Source organism: Odocoileus virginianus, chromosome 11 (assembly GCF_023699985.2).
Source record: "Odocoileus virginianus isolate 20LAN1187 ecotype Illinois chromosome 11, Ovbor_1.2, whole genome shotgun sequence".
Taxonomy (NCBI): Eukaryota; Metazoa; Chordata; class Mammalia; order Artiodactyla; family Cervidae; genus Odocoileus; species Odocoileus virginianus.
The window spans coordinates 9,907,123-9,926,956 of NC_069684.1; the positions used below are offsets into that span (position 1 = coordinate 9,907,123).

Sequence of the window (19,834 nt, forward strand, 5' to 3'; positions counted from 1 at the left end):
ATTTGGAAATGTGTCAAGGGAAAGAAAAGTCTCTTCAAAAGGGGAGGAAAGAAAATTCATAAGCAGATAGTATGGTGGTGATATTGTAGGAAAATTTGATCCAGCGAGTTTTAAATATTATATGAAAGTAAAAAGGAGAATGTTAATTGAGTGATTTTGTAAAAGACCTAAAGTTTTTTTGGTATTAAGAGAAATTATCTGTATAGAAAGCATTCATTTTATGTAAAAAATATCTAAGGAAATGTTTTTAATGAAAATTAACCTTTTCTTTGTAGTCTGTTATGATTGTCACTGAATTTTTAATTGAGGAGTATTTAATTGAGAAGTTTTATGGAGAGGTAGCTTTAATGAATAGGATATTTCTACAGAGTTGATTATCAATAGAGTAATGTGTTATTATAACTTTTTTTTCCTAATAGGAAAGAATTGATTATTAGAGAAAATATCATTTTTGCATGTATCTTTTGGCACTTTGTATAGTTCAGTTATAGACATCAATACTTGCTGATATAGTGGAGGTGTGCTTTTGTTTACTTTTCCATTTTGAAGATTTTTAGAAATGTCCAAGCTTAAAAGGAGTAAGAAGAAAAGGAGGCAGTGACCTGTGACATTTTGGAGATGCTTTGGTTTCCTGCATTTTTTGAGGGTTTTTATTTGCTCTTGTATTTCACTTCTATAGTTGAGAATATGTGAGTGAATATGTGAATGAATAAATTAGGACATAATGAAGAAACACAGATTTCCTAATTTTTGCTCTGAAAGACTATCTGCTGGTTTATATGCCATGGTATTATCATTATTGTGATTAAATTATTAACTTTTGCCCCTTAAGTTACCCTGACTTTATTTGACAATGACCCTAACTGGAATACAAATTTTATCTACAGATTTAATTGTTTCCATGAACTGTGGTCTTTTGAATAGCTCTCATGTCTAATTTATAATAGCTTTAAGGATTGTGCTTCCCTCATGTAAGGTTTTTGTCAGAAGCCCACTACCCATTTCGCCCTTAAGCCCTTGGCAGATGTGGTACCACCATAATTTGATGTATTTAAAAAATATGAAATAGCATTATGTTCCCAGGACCAGAATTATGTTAATGCATCAAGATTAGAAAATGCAGGGAAGCAAAGTATGAAAATTAGAAAATCACTTGCAACCTCAGTGCCCCGAGGCCTTTCACTTTTCAAGTGTTGGTCTGACTCTCTCGGCTCCTCACTGTCTTCTGCTGGGACTGTCGCTCTGCTGTCTGCGTTTGTCTGGTTCATTTCCGTCTCACGTGAGATCTCTCCTTCCAGACGTCTTGTCTCACGGCGCAGCTGAGCTCCTTCAGTACGGACTTTGTCCTTGGCCCCCTCTTCACTTCTGGCTGACCCCCATCGCTCAGCCGTGTAGACTTCTCATCTCGTAGCAAACGCTGAGAAATCTTTTCTGAGTTATTTCCGCGTCTCTTCCGATGACTCCCCAGCGACTACAGCTTGTTTAGTAGTTCTTGCTCTGGAACTCCTGACCTGTCTGTTGGATATCTTCAATTAGAGTTAGCCTCACATGCACCTAAATAAAATATATCTAAAGTTGAGCTTCATTCTTGTCTCATCACAGCTTTTTTCGCCTTGGCTCTTCACCTTCGGGAATATAGCACCGCCACTTATCCAGTTGTAAAAGCCAAAATTTTAGTAACTGTATTTGGCCTTTGACTCTCCTTTTAACGCCTCCTTCCTGATGATTTCTCCCCGCCTCTTGTTGTTGGTTTTCCGGCCGTTACTTCCCTTCAGTGTGCCCACCTAGGTCGACACTGTGTGGGTGCTCCTTCCAGGATACCCTTGGGCTGCCCTTTGCAGCATTTATTACGCGGTATAAATCTATCTTGTGATATAGTTACTGTGTTGGCTTATTCTTCTTAATTTGACAGAGAACTCTTTAAAGGAGGGACTGTTTCTTATTTCTTCGTCCTTTGTGCCAACACTGTGCCTAGCATAAAGTATGCTTATGAAAATATTTGCTTTGTTGACTATTTTCGTTGTTGAGTAGATGAATAAAAAGGGCTTCCCAGGTGGCTCAGTGGTAAAGAATCTGCCTGCCAGTGCAGGAGACGCAGGAGATGTGGGTTTGATCCCTGGGTTGGGAAGATCCCCTGGAGGAGGAAATGGTAACCTACTCCAGTACTCTTGCCTGAAAAACTCCATGGGCTGAAGAGCCTGGCAGGCTACAGTCCATGGGGTCACAAAGAGCTGGACACAACTGAGTGACTGAGCACACACACATGCAAATGAACAAAAGGAAAGATCAGGAGCAAGCAGTTTGTTTAAATTAATTCATATTGTCTGACTAGTCTCCTAGGGTTAAAAGCAAGTCTCTTATTTTAAAAGCAGCACATTTAGTGATCATAATGGAATTTTTGATAGCATGACAATTTTGTCAACAATTTCTTATATGACATTTTGTAATCATAATGGAATTTTTCATAGCATGACAGAATTTTGCAAAGAATTTCTTATATGACGTTTAGTAATCATAATAGAATTTTTGATAGCATGACAGAATTTTGCAAAGAATTTCTTATATGCAGTAAGTGGAGTTTTTGACAGGTCTCTTAAATCACACTTGGTTACCTGTTTGGCCTAATGTTTGCTTATTAGTATTACACTATTGAGTTTGTTAGAAGTTAGATAATTAGATTTTTCAGAAGTAAAGGCTCCAGTATACTAGGTAATGGAATTAAAACTCAGTTTTACCCTATAGAGAATGAGGTCTGGATCAGTGTTAAGACCGTGTGTTAAATTCTTTTTCTTTATTAAGTGTTTTTTTTCTTTTAATTTGAATAAGTTTAGACAATAATTTAAACTATTGAAGGTAACTTACTTTTATGTGTTATATAATCTAAATGATTGTTATTTTGTTTTTTGAAATATCCTAATTTTAGTGGTATTCTGATCAGGATTTACCTTGCCTCCAGAAATCTTATTACTGTCTTAACTGAGATTTTATGAAATGCAAAAGTTTAGGTTAATTACTTGCTACAAAGCTATTTCTTCTTTAGTATTTTTCAGATTATTTATCCTTTAAAGCAAGTGCTGAGTACGTTCTTTATGTTTAAATTTGTTTAAATTATTTTGTGTTTGTAAACATGCTATTTTTGAGATGAATATATATTTTGACATCTAACTCATTTCCAGGGCAGCTGTAACTAATGTTTGAAGAGGTTAAGTGACATTTTGTGTAGTGTAGACCTTTTTTGTACTAGTTTGACTATTTTCCTAATATGAAGAAAAGAGTGCTTTCTTAAAATGAAATTTAAAAACCAAAACAGTTGGGGGGAGAATTGCTGCTTTATATTTTTAAAGCAAATATTATTAGTTGATTTCAGACAGGACTGTATTGGTTAGAACATTTTTGTTTGCCTTTGCATGACAGTTTTGAGCACTTTAATGAAAATTTTTTTCTTGTTCCAATATATGAACCTAAATGGTTTGACTGTGAGATACACATTTAATTTTCTTCTCTCTTTAGATAATCGTATGGAAGAGATATAGTGACTTTAAGAAACTGCACAAAGAACTGTGGCAAATTCACAAAAACTTATTTCGACATTCAGAATTGTTTCCTCCATTTGCTAAAGGAATAGTGTTTGGTAAGTGATTATTTTGAAATTGTGATTTTGAAAAGTGATGACTAGCTCATTATGTATATACATTGAACACTACAATACTGCACCGTGAAGTCAGAAGCCGCTTATTAAGATAATTCCTTTTATGCTGCAAGCTCTTGAAGTTGTTTTCTCATGTTTTTTTTTTTTAAGCTAGGAGATTCATATTTTATTTCTTCAGTGACATATTTACAGTTGAACATAAATTAAGGGCCTGCTTGCACACCAGAACTAAGTGTCTTAGGTGGTTCAGTCAAAGAGGTGAGACCTCTCACTGACTCACAGGAGAAGCATCCACTCCTTGACCCAGGGTTTGGGATTTTGCCAGCATTGAGTTCCTCAATAATTTCTTCAGTATTCTTAGGTGTCAGATTCTTGTAGTAGCTGTCATTTATTTGAACCATTGGTGCGTTTACACATTCCACTTCTAAACATTCCACTTCTATAAGAGTGAAAAGTTGTTTAGGTGTAGCCTCCCCAACCTTTATTCCAGGTGTTTTTCTGAATGGCTTCCATTGTGCTGTCCAAATTTCAAAGCATGCAAGGCATAGTAGTGCAGGCTTGAATATGATACTTAACAACTGGCTTTGTACTGTACATTGTATAAAAAGTTGCAGCTTCATGTGCTTTCATTGAAGATAATTGCAGAACTTCCTGTAACTTTTTTCCTGTAGAGATGGGCAGCCATCTAGTCTGTCTGGGCTAAATCAAGGAGTGGAAGCACAGCTACTGCCTTATGCTCTGCTGGGTAGTTTTTTTTTTTTTTTTTACAGTTGCTTCTGTCCTCTTAGTTTTCCAGTATGAAATCAAATGGAGTATCTGGGTTATTCTCAAGAGTATCTCTGTGCACAAATAAGGCTCCCCCAGCTCCATTTTGCACAGTTGTCTTATGCAGATTCCTTCTACATCTTCCCCTCTGGGTGGTGAGGCTAACTTTGCAGGCTCAAATGCCACAGAGAGGAACACGGCAGGCCAGACTTCAGTCCTTTTGGGTCACTTGTTTTTTCATGTTCTTGCTGTGGTTTTGTTAACTCAGAGTGCATTTGCTCTTCCCTTTCATGAAAAAAACAGCACCAGAACAACAACTTAAACTCTAACCAATCAAACAAATAGAAAAACCCTGTAGGAACATTATTCTTGCATTATTCTGTCATGGCTGTCCTTCAGTGTCTATGGGGGACTAGTTCCAGTACCCTCTGTGGGTACCAGAGTCTGTGGATGCTCAAGTCCCTTGTCTGGTGTAGTGCAGTTGACCTTTGGTATCTGCAGGTTCCTCATCTATGGATTCAACCAACTGTGGATCAGCACCTCATATAAGTAAAATCATACAGTATTTGTCCTTTTGTGGCTGGCTTATTTCACTTAGCATCATTTCTCAAGATTTATTCACGTGGTAGCATGTATCAGAATTTCCTTCTTATGTCTGAATATAGTCCATCGGGTGTATGTACACCATTTTGTTTGTTTTTTCATCCATTAGAAGGGGATGACAGAGGATGAGATGGTTGGATGACATCACCAATTCAGTGGACATGGGTTTGGGTGAACTCTGGGAGTTGGTGATGGACAGGGAGGCCTGGCATGCTGTGGTTCATGGGGTTGCAAAGAGTCGGACACGACTGAGTGACTGAACTGGACTGAAGTGAACAACACTTGGATTGCTTTTACCTTTTGGCTGTTAAAAATAATGCTGCTGTACTGGACTTCACTGGCGGTCCAGGTTTAAGACTGCCTTCCAGTGCAGGTTGCAGATTTGATCCCTGGTTGGGGAGCTGAGATCCCACATGCCTTGCAGCCAAAAGACCAAAACATAAAACAAAAACAGTATGGTAAAATCTAGAACAGAAACCTGAAACATAATAAAGAGGAAACTGAGAAAAACATCACAAAAACCACCAAACTGGGGCTTCTCTGGTGGCTCATTGGTAAAGAATCTGCCTGACAATGCAGGAGACTCAAGTTCGATCCCTTACCCAGGAAGATCCCACATGCCACAGAGAAACACAGCTGTATTTTTCCACAGCTAAACAAGGCTCACCTGTGAACTGAACATTACACGTCTAGTACTTAGTAAACAGCTTTGAAAAAGTGTCCAGACAAAACCTATCACACAATTATACACAGCAGCTCTACTTGTAACAGCTAAAAAAATAAAAATAAAATGGTAGAAACACAAACAAGTATGGAGCAACCAGAAAATGATAAACAAATGGCAATACTCAGTCTTCAAATGTCAGTAATCACCCCAGATGTAAGTAGATTGAATTCACTCAAAAGAAACAGAGTGACCAGATGGATTAAAAACTATTTGTTGCCTCCAGGATACTCAGCTAAGCTCTAAAGACAACTGAAGGCTCAATGTGAAGGGATGGAAGGTGGTACTCCAGGCAGTTGTCAGCCAGAAGAAAGCATGTGTAGTCATACTTATATTAGACAAAAATAGGCTTAGAGCCAAAAACATTACAGGAGACAAAAATGGATGTTATATAGTGATAAAGGGGACAGTCCATTAAGAAGACATGACTCATTAATACATCTGACATAGTACCAAAATATATAAAACAATTATTAACAGTCCTAAAGGGAGAGATTGACAGCAACACAATAATAGTAGGGGACTTGAACCTCCCACTTACATCAATGGATAGATCTAGACAGAAAATCAACAAGGAAACATCGACTTTAAATGAAACTTTAGACCATTCTTACAGATGTATACAGAATATTCTATTCAAAAGCAACAGAATACACATTTTTCTCAAGTGTGCATGAATTATTTTCAAGGATAGACTATATGTTGGGACCCAAGTTAAGTCTCTTTAAGAAAATTGGCCAGGGACTTCCCTGGTATTCTAGTGGTTAAGAATCCGCCTTCTAGTGCAGGGGATGTGAGTTCAGTTTCTGGTTGGTGAACTAAGAGCCCACATGCCGTGGGACAGCTAACCCCGGCACCACGAGTGGAGAGCCTGCATGCTGCAACTGCTGCTCTGCAGTGAAGAGATCCCACAGGCTGCAGCTAGGACCCGACACAGGCAAATCATTTTTCTGTAAAAGAAGATCAAGCTATAAGAAGAAAGCTGGAAAGTATCATAAGTATGTGGAGACTGAACAACTATTGGTCAATGAAGAAATCAAAAGAGAAAAAATGCATGAAGACAAATGAAAATGGAAATATGACATACCAAAATCTATGGGTTGCAGCAAAAACAGCATTCTAAGACAGAAGTTTATAGCAGTATAGGCCTTCTTTAAGTAATTAGAAAATCTCTAGTAATCTAACCTTAAACTAAAGGAACTAGAAGAAAGGAACAAATGAAGTATATAGTCAGTTGAAGGAAGGGCATAAAAGTCAGAGTGGAAGAAAATGAAATAAAGACTTAAAAGACAGTAGAAAAGATCAGTGAAACTAAGAGCTGGTTCTTTGAAAAGGTAAACAAAATTGAAAAACCTTATGCTAAACTCACTAAGAAAAAAGAGAAGTCTCAAATAAAATCAGAAATGAAAGAGGTGAAGTTACAGTGAATACTACAGAAATACAAAGGATTATAAGAGACTACTATGAATGAATATACCACCAATTTGGACTGTCTATAAGAACTGGATAAATTCTAAGAATCATTCAACCTTTCAAGTCTGAAACATGAAGAAGTATAAAATCTGAATAGATTGATCACTGGTAAAGAGATGGAAACTAATAAAAAAAAAAGCAGCCTCCCCAAAACATAAGTCCAGGACCACATGACTTCAGCAGTGAATTCTGTGAAACTTTCAAAGAAAATTTAATACCTGTTCTTCTGAAGCCCTTCCAAACAATTAAGATGGGAGTGCTTCTTAACACGTTTTACAAGGCCATCATTACCTTGATACGAAAACCAGGTAAAGGTAACATGCAGAAAAGAAAATTACAGACCAATATCTCTGATGAGCATAGATACAAAAGTCTTCAATGAAATATTAAGCAAATTGAATACAATACACTAAAAGGATCATAATGATGAAGTGGCATTCATTCCAGGTATACAAGGATGATTCAGTATCTGCAAATCTATTAATGTTCTACACCACATTAATAAAATGGAAGATAAAAGTCATATGATTATTTCAATAGATGCAGAAGAAGCATTTGAACGATTTTAACATTTATGATAAACTTTGAATAAAATAAAATTATTATAGAAGGAACATACCTGAACATGATTAAGGCCATATATGACAGACTGATAGCTAACATCATACTGATCGGTGAAAAACTAAAAGCTGTGCTTTTATTAGTGAGATCAGGATGCCCACTCTTATTCAACATAGTATTGGAAGTCCTCGCCAGACCTTTTAGGCAAGAGAAAAGAGAAGACATCTAAATTAGAGAGGAAGAAGTAAAACTGTCAATATTTGCAGATGACATGATTTTATATATATAAACCTCTATAAGCATTTTGACAAAAATCTTTTAGAAATAATAAATGAATATAGTAAAGTTGCAGGATATGAAATCAAAATACAAAACTGTTGCATTTTTATACCCTAATAAGAACTAGCAGAAAGAGAAATTAAAACAATCTCATTTACAGTCACAGCAAAAAGAATAAGGTACTCTGGAATAAACTTAACCATGGAGGTGGAGACTTGTACACTGAAAACTGTAAAGCATTGTTGAAGGAAATTGAAGAAAACACAAAGCAATGGAAAGATATCCCATGTTCATGGATTGGAAGAATTAACATTGTTAAAATGCCTATATTACCTAAAGCTATCTACATATTCAATCCCTGTCAAAATCCCAACAACAGATTTCATAGAAATTGAACAAAAAATCATAAAATTTGTATGGAATCATAAAAGATCCAGAATAGCTGAAGTAATCCTGAGGAAAATGAACAAACCTGGAGGTATCACACTCCCTAATTACAAATTACACTGCAAAGCTCCCTGGAGGAGGAAATGGCAACCCACTTCAGTATTCTTACCTGGAGAATCCCATGGACAGAGGAGCCTGGTGGGCTACAGTCCATAGGGTCACAAAGAGTCAGGTACAACTGAAGCGACTTAGCATGCATGCACAAAGCTGTACTCATCAAAATAGCATATTATTGGCAGAAAACAGACACACAGATCAATGGAGCAGAGTTGAGAGCCCAGAAATAAACCCACACATATATATGGATAACTAAGAATATACCATGGAGAAAGAAAGTCTCTCCATTAGTGTTGGGAAAACTGAACAACTGTGTGCAAAAGAATAAACTGGAACACTGTCTTACACCATACGCAAAAATTAACTCAAAATGTATAAAAGATATGACTATCAGATGTGAAAGCATAAAGTCCATAGAAGAAAACAGGCTGTACACTCTTTGATATTAGTCTTAGCAGTAATGTTTTTGGATATGTCTCCTCAGGCAAAGGAAATAAAAGCAGAGATAAATGGGATGACATCAAACTAGAAAGCATCAGCACAGCAAATGAAACCACTAACAAAATGGAAAGGCAGCTTACTGAGTGGGAGGAGGTGCTTGCAAATTATAGCCTGTTAAGGGTTAATGTTCGAAATATATGAAGAACTCCTATAACTCAACAACAAAAACACCAAACAGCCTGATTAAAAAATGGGCAGGGAAAAAAAAACATGGGCAGAGAATCTGAATAAATGTTTTCCCAGAGGACATACAGATGTTCAACAGGCACATGAAAGACATTCAACATCACTATTAGGGAAATGCAAATCAGAGTCACAGTTAGATATTCCCTCATGCTTTTGAACTGTGGTGTTGGAGAAGATTCTTGAGAGTCCTTGGGACTGCAAGGAGATCCAACCAGTCCATCCTAGGGGAGATCAGTCCTGGGTGTTCATTGGAAGTACTGAAGCTGAAACTCCAATACTTTGGCCACCTCATGTGAAGAGTTGACTCATTGGAAAACACCCTGATGCTGGGAGGGATTAGGGGCAGGAGAAGGGGACAACAGAGGATGAGATGGCTGGATGGCATCACCGACTCGATGGGCATGAGTTTGAGTAAACTCCGGGAGTTGGTGATGGACAGGGACACCTGGTGTGCTGCGATGCATGGGGTCGCAAAGAGTCGGACACGACTGAACGACTGAACTGACTGACTGATGCAGATCTATGTTTATTGCAACATTATTTATAATATCTAACCTAAGGAAGCAACCTAAATACCACTGATGGATGGATAAAGATGTTTTTTATATATATATATATATATATATATGCAATGAAATACTACTCAGCCATAAGAAACAATGAAATCTTGCCATCTACAACAACATGAATGGACCTAGAGGGTATTATGTTAAGTGAAATAAGTCAAATGGAAAAAGACAAATACTGTATGATTTCACTCATGTGAAATCTAAATGAAATGAAATGGAACAAAAACAAACACATAGATACAGATTGGTAGTTATCAGGGGGAAGAGTAGTGGGGATAGGGCAAAATGGTTAAAGGAGGTCAAATGCATGGTGGTGGATGGAAACTAGACTTTGACTGTAAGCATGCTGTGGTGTATACAAAAATAGAATTATAATGTTATACATGAGAAACTTATTGTTATAAACCAATGTTCAAATGGTTATAACCCTCAAAAAAAAAAAAAGCACTGTAATTTTCTGCTCTGTGCATCTTCTTCCCAATTTTGCTTCTAGAGAAAACTGGCTTTTATCTTTTTTACTTTTCCTTTCTTGAGTGTGTATTCTGTATCTATAATAGTAAATTTATACAGTTTTTTTCCTTTGGTATAACAGTTTATGACATGTCTATTTACTTTTTACTCTGGTAGGTAGGAATTTGACTTACCAGTTCCCCTGTATTATTACATAATATTTTTGGTTCTTCTGTTGACCACGTCTCTATTTCTTTGTTCCATAACTGTGGACAATACCATTTGTCTCTGTAAGATGAATCTAAGAGTGTATTTGTCCTCTCTTACCTCATTAGCTCCTTTTACCACTTAGCTTTTGAAACTTGTATGCTTATTTTAACTTTCTCAAAGGTGGTAATATTTATATTCTGTTCAGTAATCATAATTAAGGTTCCATGCTTAATCGGTAGAATGATTTTCAAATCTGGAATTTTAATCAACTTCATCTGTAATATTAGTATCATTGTGACTGTAAATATTGTTCGTTAAACAGGTAACAGTTATATTTTGTTAAGTTTAATTGTGATGACTACTGTGACAATGTAGGTTTTTTAAAACTTTTTATTTTGTATTGCAGTTTAATTGATTAACAACGTTGTGATAGTTTCAGGTAAACAGCAGTGGGGCTCAGCCATACATACACATGTTATGACAATATAGTTTTAATGGAATCCTTTTTCTTTATGCTACATCAGTAAATCAAATTCATGCTATGTGCTAGTTTGCTAACTATTTGGACCATACCTTTTGTGATAGACCATCTCCAAGATGGCCATATGTAATCCTTCTCTCTTGCTAGTTACACATTTGTGTATTCTATTCCCAGGGATTGGTCTGTGTGACCAGTAGTGTAAAGACAAGTGGCAATGTGTCATTTCTGAGGTTAGGTTATAAAAGCTGTGGCTTCTCTCTTGGGGGTGTTCTCTCTCTGTCTCTCTCTCATTACTTGCTCTGAAGATTACCAGCTTTCATACTGTAAGGACCCACACAGCCTACGATGAGGCCCACACTGAAAGAAACAGAGGCCACGATCAACACCCAGCAGTCATCTGAAACCTGGTGCGATCATGTGGATGAATTTAGGTGCAGATTTCTCTGATCCCAGTAGACCTTGAGATGACTGCAGCCTCATGAGAGACACAGAGCTGGAACCATCCTGCCTAGCCTCTTTGGATTCCTGACCATCAGAGGCTGTGTGAGATAGTAATGTTTGTTATTGTAGGCTACCAAGTTTTGGGATAACTTTTTACATCGCAATAAGTACTTAATTTTTGTTGTTGTTTTTTTAACCTGGAAGTTGGAGTGCTGTTATGACAAAATCCAAACATGTGGAGAGTGGCTTTGGAATGAGCCATGGGCTTTGAGGAGAGTGTGAGGGCCTGCACTGTCTTGAGGAAGCTGTGTATAGAAGCCACATGGTCTTTGATAAGACTGCAGGTGAAGGTTTGCAGGAAAATGAGGTAAATGTTACTGGAAGTTAGAGGAAGGGAGTGGGTCCTTCTTACGTAGTTGTAGAATGTTTCGCAACATGGTTGTGTATGGTGGTGTGGAAAGTAGGAAAGGTACCAAAGGAAGAGGGTAGTGCTGCTAGGGAGATTTCCAACTGGAGTTTTAATAAGTTTGGTGTGGTTTCTTCTTGCTTCTTTTAGTAAAATGTTAGAGAGAAATTAGAGGAAGGATTGTTTTTGTGACAGCTTAAAACAATAGAGCTTTACTATTTTTTTATAGTTTTGGAGGCCTGAAGTCTGAAATAAATATCATTCGGCAGAAAGCAAGGTGTTAGCAGAGCCTAGAGCTTCTAGGGAAGAATACATTCCTTGCCTCTTTCCGTTTTTGGTGACTGGGTGTGTTCCTTGACTTCTGCCAGCATCACTTCAGTCTTCAAGGCCTCATCTTCAAACCTCTGTCTACTTCAACACCCTCCTGCCTTCTCTGTGTGAAATCTCTCTCTGCCCCTCTCTTATAAGACATCTGTGATGGCAATAGTGCCCACCCTGATAATCCAGGGTAATCTCTGCCTCTCAAGGTCCTTAATCACATCTGCACACACTCTTTGAATAAAGTATCATTTACAAGTTCCAGGAATTAGAACCTGGTATCTTTGGGGCCATTTATGAGGTTATTACTTATATTTGAGTTCCTCCTTTCCTCTATCTCTCCATCCCTGTCTTCCTTTCTTTCTTTGAAAACTTTTAAGATCATGAATATATTCTGCTCTTTTACAAAATTGCCCCTTAGGTTTAACATCCATAGATTCTTGCACAAACCAGTGTTTACGTCATGGCTCCGTAATAATGATTCTCCAGTTCCAGCACCGCTTCCCCCTTGGTGATTATCCTCCCTTATCTCTGTTTGTGTGTCTTTGTAACTGTTCTTTTTACCTGAATCTGCGTTCTCTATCTGTAGAGCTGCATGTTTGTGTATTGTGTCTATTTGTGATTTACCCACCTATCCATTATTTATTTGGACTCATATACCTAATTTTTACTCCCTAATAGTTTAGAATCCAGAATTCATTAAGCTTCCCTGGTAGCTCAGATGGTAAAGAGTCTGTCTGCAATGCAGGAGATCTGGGTTCTATCCCTGGGTCGGGAAGATCCCCTGGAGAAGGGAACGCTCCAGTGTTCTTGCCTGGAAAATCCCATGGACAGAGGAACCTGGAAGGCTACAGTCCATGGGGTCGCAGAGAGTTGGACACAACTGAGCGACTTTCATTTTCACACTTTCTTTCAGGGAACTAGATGCCCAAATTGTCCTAGCTTTGACCGGTAGGGCCCCTTTTACTTTGGCTTCTCTGTCCTTGAAACTTTTCCCCATCAAATGTTTTAGTTGTTGTTTTTTTAAAGCACTTATTACTTTTAAGCGTAGCAAGACATTCAGTGCTCATCTGTGAGTTTATATGCTCCAGCCTTGAAATCAGCCATCTCTTCACAGAGCCCTGGTTGCTTTTTGTGGGGAATGTTTTTAGAAACTATGTTAGTTATCAATTTTTTGCATAAAATTAGCTCCAAATCCACCTTTTTTTTTTCTTCTCTTATTGGACCTACTTTTCCAACTGGCATGTATAAACTTAGTCTGTGGAGGTGTTGGAGGGCCCCTGTGGGAGATGTCCTTCTGTTCCTGCGTGTTCTGTGTTGCCAATGGCATGGACGTGTGTGGGCTTCCCAGTGGTCTGCACCCTCTAGCAGGTTTTGTTGCTAGTTCCTGTCTGGGGCTCCCCTCCTTCCACCTGTGGCCTGCCGACACCACAGCAGGGTTTCCTGTTTGGCAGTCCCAGCCTGCAGTTCCTTGCCCAGTGCCTTTGGCCCTCCTAACTGCGGAGCAAGTGGCTGGGGCAGCCCAGCTTACTCTCTCGCCCAGTCTGCTGCGGCCACACTGTCTCCAGGAGCCCCGAATCCAGCCTTGGGGAGCAGGCCCCTGTACTAGGACCGCCTTCGGTTCTTTCCTTCCATCCTAGGATATTCCTTACACTTCTTTTATTCTTTCTTAGTAGTTAATCCTGTGTAAATAGTTAGTGATTCTTTATAAGACTTTCCCTCTTCAACTGCTTAGTGGATTCCGCTTTTTGGCTGGACTCTGGCTGCCGCAGGATCCTCTATCTGGGCAGTAGATAAGCTCACTATCTGGGCGGTAGACAGGCTCATTGCAGCCTGTTTCAAGGCTCTTTCAGCTGCTGTAGTTGGGAAACAGTGCATTTATGTACATACATATTACAATGCATACTTTGTACACACTTCCATTCATATACAAATCTGCACATATATACACGCCTACATGTGCTTATTTCAGAGTTGTTTATGATAGCTTTTGCCAAACAAATTTTTATATGTTCAGTTTTATTCCTGAATGCTCCTCCACTAACCTCCGTGCCAAGATTTTATGGTTTTGGTCCTAATGAGAAAGGTCGTCCCATACCTACATTTGCTTGTAAGATGATTTTTATAGCTTAAAAAATTCTTTTTAATATTGGTGTGGAATTTACATTTGAATGGATGTCAGATGATGCTCCATTTTACCTTTCTTTCAGATGGTTAGATATCTATTGTCAGATCACTTGTTAAATAATTTGTGTTTTTCCTAATGAAATCTTTGTTATACTTTTTAGAAGCATTTCCATTAAGGGTTTTTTCTTTTGTGGCATTTATTTGTCTATTCTTACGTTAATTCTTGTTTCTATACCATATTGATTTTTGTATAATGGCTGTATAGAGTATGTTCTGATGCTAGCTATATTTCTCATCAGCATTGGGGAGATGCTGCCTTGCAAGGTCATCTTGGAATTCCTGGGGCTCTTACATTGGTTCTTCTTGGTTCTAGGAAGCCATGCCAATTATCCATTATCCATTTATTGCCTCTTAGCTTCAGGTCCATTCTTTTTTTTTTTTTTTTTTTAATTGGCCTCACTGTGCGGCTTGTGGGGTTTAGTTCCCCCATTTTAGTTCCACTGGACCTCCAGGGAATTCCCTTCAGGTCCTCCTTTCATTTCCTGTTCCACATTAATAGGCTGGACGCCTTACGCTTTCCCTTTACAGTGAGTATTGCAGTTAAGCCTCACTTGACTGCACGCTCAACTGTAGGGGACACTGGCGGGGCGCTCTGGGAGGGTCAGCTCTTTCATCCCTCTCTGCAGGCTGCTGTGGATTGTGTTTGCTGTGCTGTTGCCAGGAGCATCTGCCTCAGCCGCACACCTGGAGCCCAGGCTCATGATGAGCTTGTGGCCGCAGATAGTCGATGGCCATCTGGCTAAGCACTCCATGGTCCCTCGGGCCTGTTGGAGAGTGGGCTTCACGCTGTCTCACTGTGTGTACCTGCCCCTCAGCTGCAGCCCATAGCACCCTGTGCCCCTCCGACAGGACACTAGACCTCAGGCCTCGTTGCCCTGCAGGCGAGCAGATTCCTGATGCTCCCCCCTCTGCATGCCAGTCTGACAGCTACGGCCTGCCTTTCTTGCCTGAGAAAGTCATTTCCTGGGGCCTTCCTGACCCTGACACTGTGTTCCCCAGGCCTTGAATGACCTTGCTTTATTCGTGGGCTCCCAGCACTGTGACTCTCCTGTTGCCCACCTGCCAGCCCTGTCCCTTCTGAAATCTGGAGGGGGTCTCTCCTGGCGACTGTGGACCAGTCCGGGGAGCCCAGCAAATGTCTCCCAATCCAGTGGCTGTAACCATACCTTTTCCAAGAGGATCTGAGGTTGAACCGTGGGGAGGGCTTCCCCCATCTGAGCTTTTTCTTTCTGGGTTACCCTGGGGTGTTCGTTAGGATTCTCTTTTCACTTTAGAGTTTCTATTTTTCCATTGTCATGGTTAATAATACTTTACATTAAATTTTTCCCGTTCCAGTTACTTTGTGATTTTGATCTGTTGACTGAACCCTGCTGTCTGTCTTTGATTTTAGAAGAATTCTGGGTAATCTGATGTTATCCTGTCTCCGTGGGCTCAGAGTTCTCGTGGCACAGGGATTTCTTCATTCTGATTTGATTGCAGGATCACGGTACTCCTGAGCTTGACACCTGCTTCCTCAGGATGTTCAGCAGGTTTTCACAATCCTTGAGATTTTGGGCACAAGATGCAGAGAATCTTATATAGTATAGCAGCATCAGTGACATTTATGCCAGAATAAAGAGGTCGTTGAAAGCTTCTTGCTACAATTCTTTAATTTTAATAAATGCTAAATATTAACAATTTATGACATATGCTGACATTTCAAAATATAAGCAATAGCAAGAAGTATCCTGGATGCATAATTAGAAAGATAAAAAAACAATTGAGGGAAGTGGGCAACTGGTCACTAGCCGTAGAACCATTAGTTCTGATGGTTCCATTCATTCATTATGTTCTTGTACTCAGCGTTAGGGGATCCATGAACTCTTGTTATTGTAGGCTGTTAGCCTCTGACTGCTTGCTTTTGGTCTTTGAGTCTAGACGTCCTGTTTTGTTCTCAACAGAACCAACGTCCTGTTGGTTCTCTTGCTTTCTGTTCATAGTTACTATCCAAACTCTATGGTTCCTTCCCTTTTTTCATGACACCTGTCCTGTTTAAGGTTGTCAAGTTGTAGCTGGTTACATGCGGTGAATGTAAGACTCCATTACTAGAATCTTCTCTGATTAATTTCAGTTTAACCCTTAGTTATCTGGGGTTTTATGAGCACATATAATTCAAGAAACATTTTAGAAATGGATACTGTGTATACAGTGATTCAACCTCTGCCTTCTCAGAAATTTAGAGTCTCATAGTTGAAGCAAGCATCCTGATCCAGAAGTGCTTTTGGATGTGGCTTTCATCTGGTCAAGTTTTTAAGTCTTATGATCCTCTACTTTTATTGTGAAGGTGCAAGTAATGTAAAAAATTGACTAATCTGAGTTTTAAGAATCACACTCTATCGGGATGGGGAATACATGTAAATCCATGGCTGATTCAAGTCAATGTATGACAAAACCCACTACAATATTGTAAAGTAATTAGCCTCCAACTAATAAAAATAAATGAAAAAAAAAAAAAGAAAAGAATCACACTTCTAAAGTCACACCAACAATTTTTTGTTTTTGCATTCTAAAAGTAAAGAAACTTCTCTCGTATTGTACCTGTCTTTTCCTCTGCCTTTCCTGAGCTGTGTTATTTAGAGACTGCTTTGTTCTTATTTACAGATGTATCTTCAGCATGTAGCACCTTGCCTAACCATATATATACTTGAAAAATACAGAAAGAATTAATGAGTTAAGGTTTAAGAGCTAGACTAATTACAGACAATGTTACCATTAAAAGTCAGTCTCATGGCAGAAATTTAAAAGTTTGATTATAACTAGTATGGGGAAATAGATACAGGAAGAGTAGAAATTTGCATAGTTTGGGGAGGACAATTTGGAATATACCTTTTCCTGTTTTTTGGTAAATTTTACTACACATCTATTCTCTTGTCTACAGGGAGATAATTATTGGTTATTAGATGTCTTGGCTTCAGAATTCTCCTTTACACTCTTAAAAATTATTGAAGCTTGAAAAACTATTGTTTATGTGGTTGTAGCTATTAATATTTATCACACTAGAAATTTAAAAATATTTTTGTACTTAGTTAAAAATAAAAATGTAACATGTGAGTATTTTTATGAAAAATGATTTTTCAAAAAAATTAGAGTAATATTAGCTTGCTTATATGAATCTTCAATACCAGGATTAAAAAAAAATACCTAATTCTCATATCTGCTTCTGGATCCAATCTGTGGTGAAATGTGAGGAAGTATATGCTGGAATCAAGATTGCCGGGAGAAATATCTATAACCTCAGAAATGCTGATGACCCCACCCTTATGGCAGAAAGTAAAGAAGAATTAAAAAGCCTCAAGATGAAAGTGAAAGAGGAAAAAAAAAAAGAAGGTAAAAGAGGAGAGTGAAAAAGTTGGCTTAAAGCTCAACATTCAGAAAACTAAGATCATGGCATCTGGTCCCATCACTTCATGGCAGATAGATGGGGAAACAGTGGAGACAGTGGCTGACTTTATTTTTGGGGACTCCAAAATCACTGCAGATGGTGATTGCAGCAGTGAAATTAAGACACTTACTCCTTGGAAGCAAAGTTATAACCAAGCTAGATAGCATATTAAAAAGCAGAGACATTACTTTGCCAACAAAGGTCCGTCTAGTCAAGGCTACCTCATGCGAAGAGTTGACCCTAATGCTGGGAAGGATTGGGGGCAGGAGGAGAAGGGGACGACAGAGGATGAGATGGCTGGATGGCATCACTGAGTCGATAGACATGGGTTTGGGTAGACTCCGAGAGTTGGTGATGGACAGGGAGTCCTGGCATGCTGCAATTCGTGGGGTTGCAAAGAGTCGGACATGACTGAGCGACTGAACTGAACTGAACTGAACTGAGTCAAGGCTATGGTTTTTCCAGTCAAGGCTATGGTCATGTATGGATGTGAGAGTTGGACTATAAAGAAAATTGAGCACAGAAGAATTGATGCTTTTGAACTGTGGTGTTGGAGAAGACTCTTGAGAGTCCCTTGGACTGCAAGGAGACCCAACCTGTCCATCCTAAAGGAAATCAGTCCTGAACATTCATTGGAAGGACTGGTGCTGAAGCTGAAACTCCAATACTTTGGCCACCTGATGCGAAGAACTGACTCATTGGAAAAGACCCTGATGCTGGGAAGGATTGAGGGCAAGAGGAGAAGGGGATGACAGAGGATGAGATGGCTGGATGGCATCACCGACTCTATGGACATGGGTTTGGGTGGACTCCGGGAGTTGGTGATGGACAGAGAGGCCTGGTGTGCTGCGGTTCATGGGGTTGCAAAGAGTCAGACACAACTGAGCAACTGAACTGAACTGACTGATAGGAAGAAAATTTAGGGACACGCAGATGATGTTGAAAAAGGGAGGAGTATTTTAACAGCTTTTCAGATGGTTGAAGATACTCTTCTTTGATAGATCGAAGCTTGATAGTGGTAAATTCCTTCTTTTTTGTTATTGAAGTATAGCTGATTTACAGTATTAGGTTAGGTGTACAACATGGTGATTTGATATTTTTATAGGTTATACTGTATTTGAAGTTATTATAAAATGTTGGCTCTATTTTTTGTGCTGAGCATTGCATACTGGTGTATATTTATTTCATGCCTGGTAGTTGGTACCTCTTAATCCTCTACCACTATATTGCCCCTCCGCTCGCCCTTTTCTCTGTTGGTAACCACTAGTTTGTTCTTTCTGTGAATCTGTTTCTGTTTTGTTATACTCATTTGTTTATTTTTTAGATTCTGCAAATAAGTGAAAATACACAATATTTGTCTTCCTCTGTCTGACTAATTTCAGTAAACATGATACCTTCCAGGTCCATCTGTGTTGTTACATACAGGAAAATTTTATTCTTTTCTATGGCTGGATAGACAGCAGCAATTTCTTCAAGGCTTAGTTACATTATGGAATCTGACAATCAATGAACCTTTGGTCCTTTGTTATATTAAAATCCATTCGTCTGTCTTAGATTTGAATGTATGTTTTACTTATGTGTGAGCTTGTGACATGCATTGATCATTTGATCAGTATTGGTTCCCCGAGTTATGCAGATTTTGCAGATGTTGTCCATTTTCATCATATAGTATCCAAAAATGTTAACTATCATCACAGATGTCTAAAGGAAATTTTTTGAAGTATTAGGAAGCTGTCAAGCTTATAGTGAATTGACAGCTTGAATTTCATCACTGAAAATGATGCCATTGGTTGTTTTCTTTGAAGTGTTAGGCTCGCTTTGTTTATATTTGAGAAAATATCTGTCAGATACCTAAATTGTAGTAGTTATATATATATTTTTTACCCACAGACTTAAAAAAAAATGGTCTCAAGGATTGAGGTTTAATAAAGTTAATTTTTTTTCCATTTATTTTTATTAGTTGGAGGCTAATTACTTTACAATGTTGTAGTGTTTTTTGCCATACATTGACATGAATCAGCCATGGATTTACATATGTTCCCCATCCTGATCTCCCCTCCCACCTCCTTCCCCATCCCATCCCTCTGGGTCATCCCAGTGCACTAG

The 19,834-nt window shown here is 38.6% G+C and overlaps 1 protein-coding gene and 1 pseudogene across 3 annotated transcripts in view; one reads left to right on the forward strand and one right to left on the reverse strand.

Moving 5' to 3' along the window:
• Positions 1–19,834, forward strand: part of RPS6KC1 (ribosomal protein S6 kinase C1) — a 203,638-nt gene that overhangs the window by 19,353 nt on the left and 164,451 nt on the right. For all 3 annotated transcript variants that reach the window (XM_070473923.1, XM_070473922.1, XM_070473924.1), the window contains exon 3: positions 3,511–3,631. In XM_070473923.1, coding sequence (XP_070330024.1) covers positions 3,511–3,631 — 121 coding nt within the window. The remainder of the gene's footprint in view (positions 1–3,510; positions 3,632–19,834) is intronic.
• Positions 3,792–4,924, reverse strand: LOC110135434 (NADH dehydrogenase [ubiquinone] flavoprotein 2, mitochondrial-like; annotated as a pseudogene).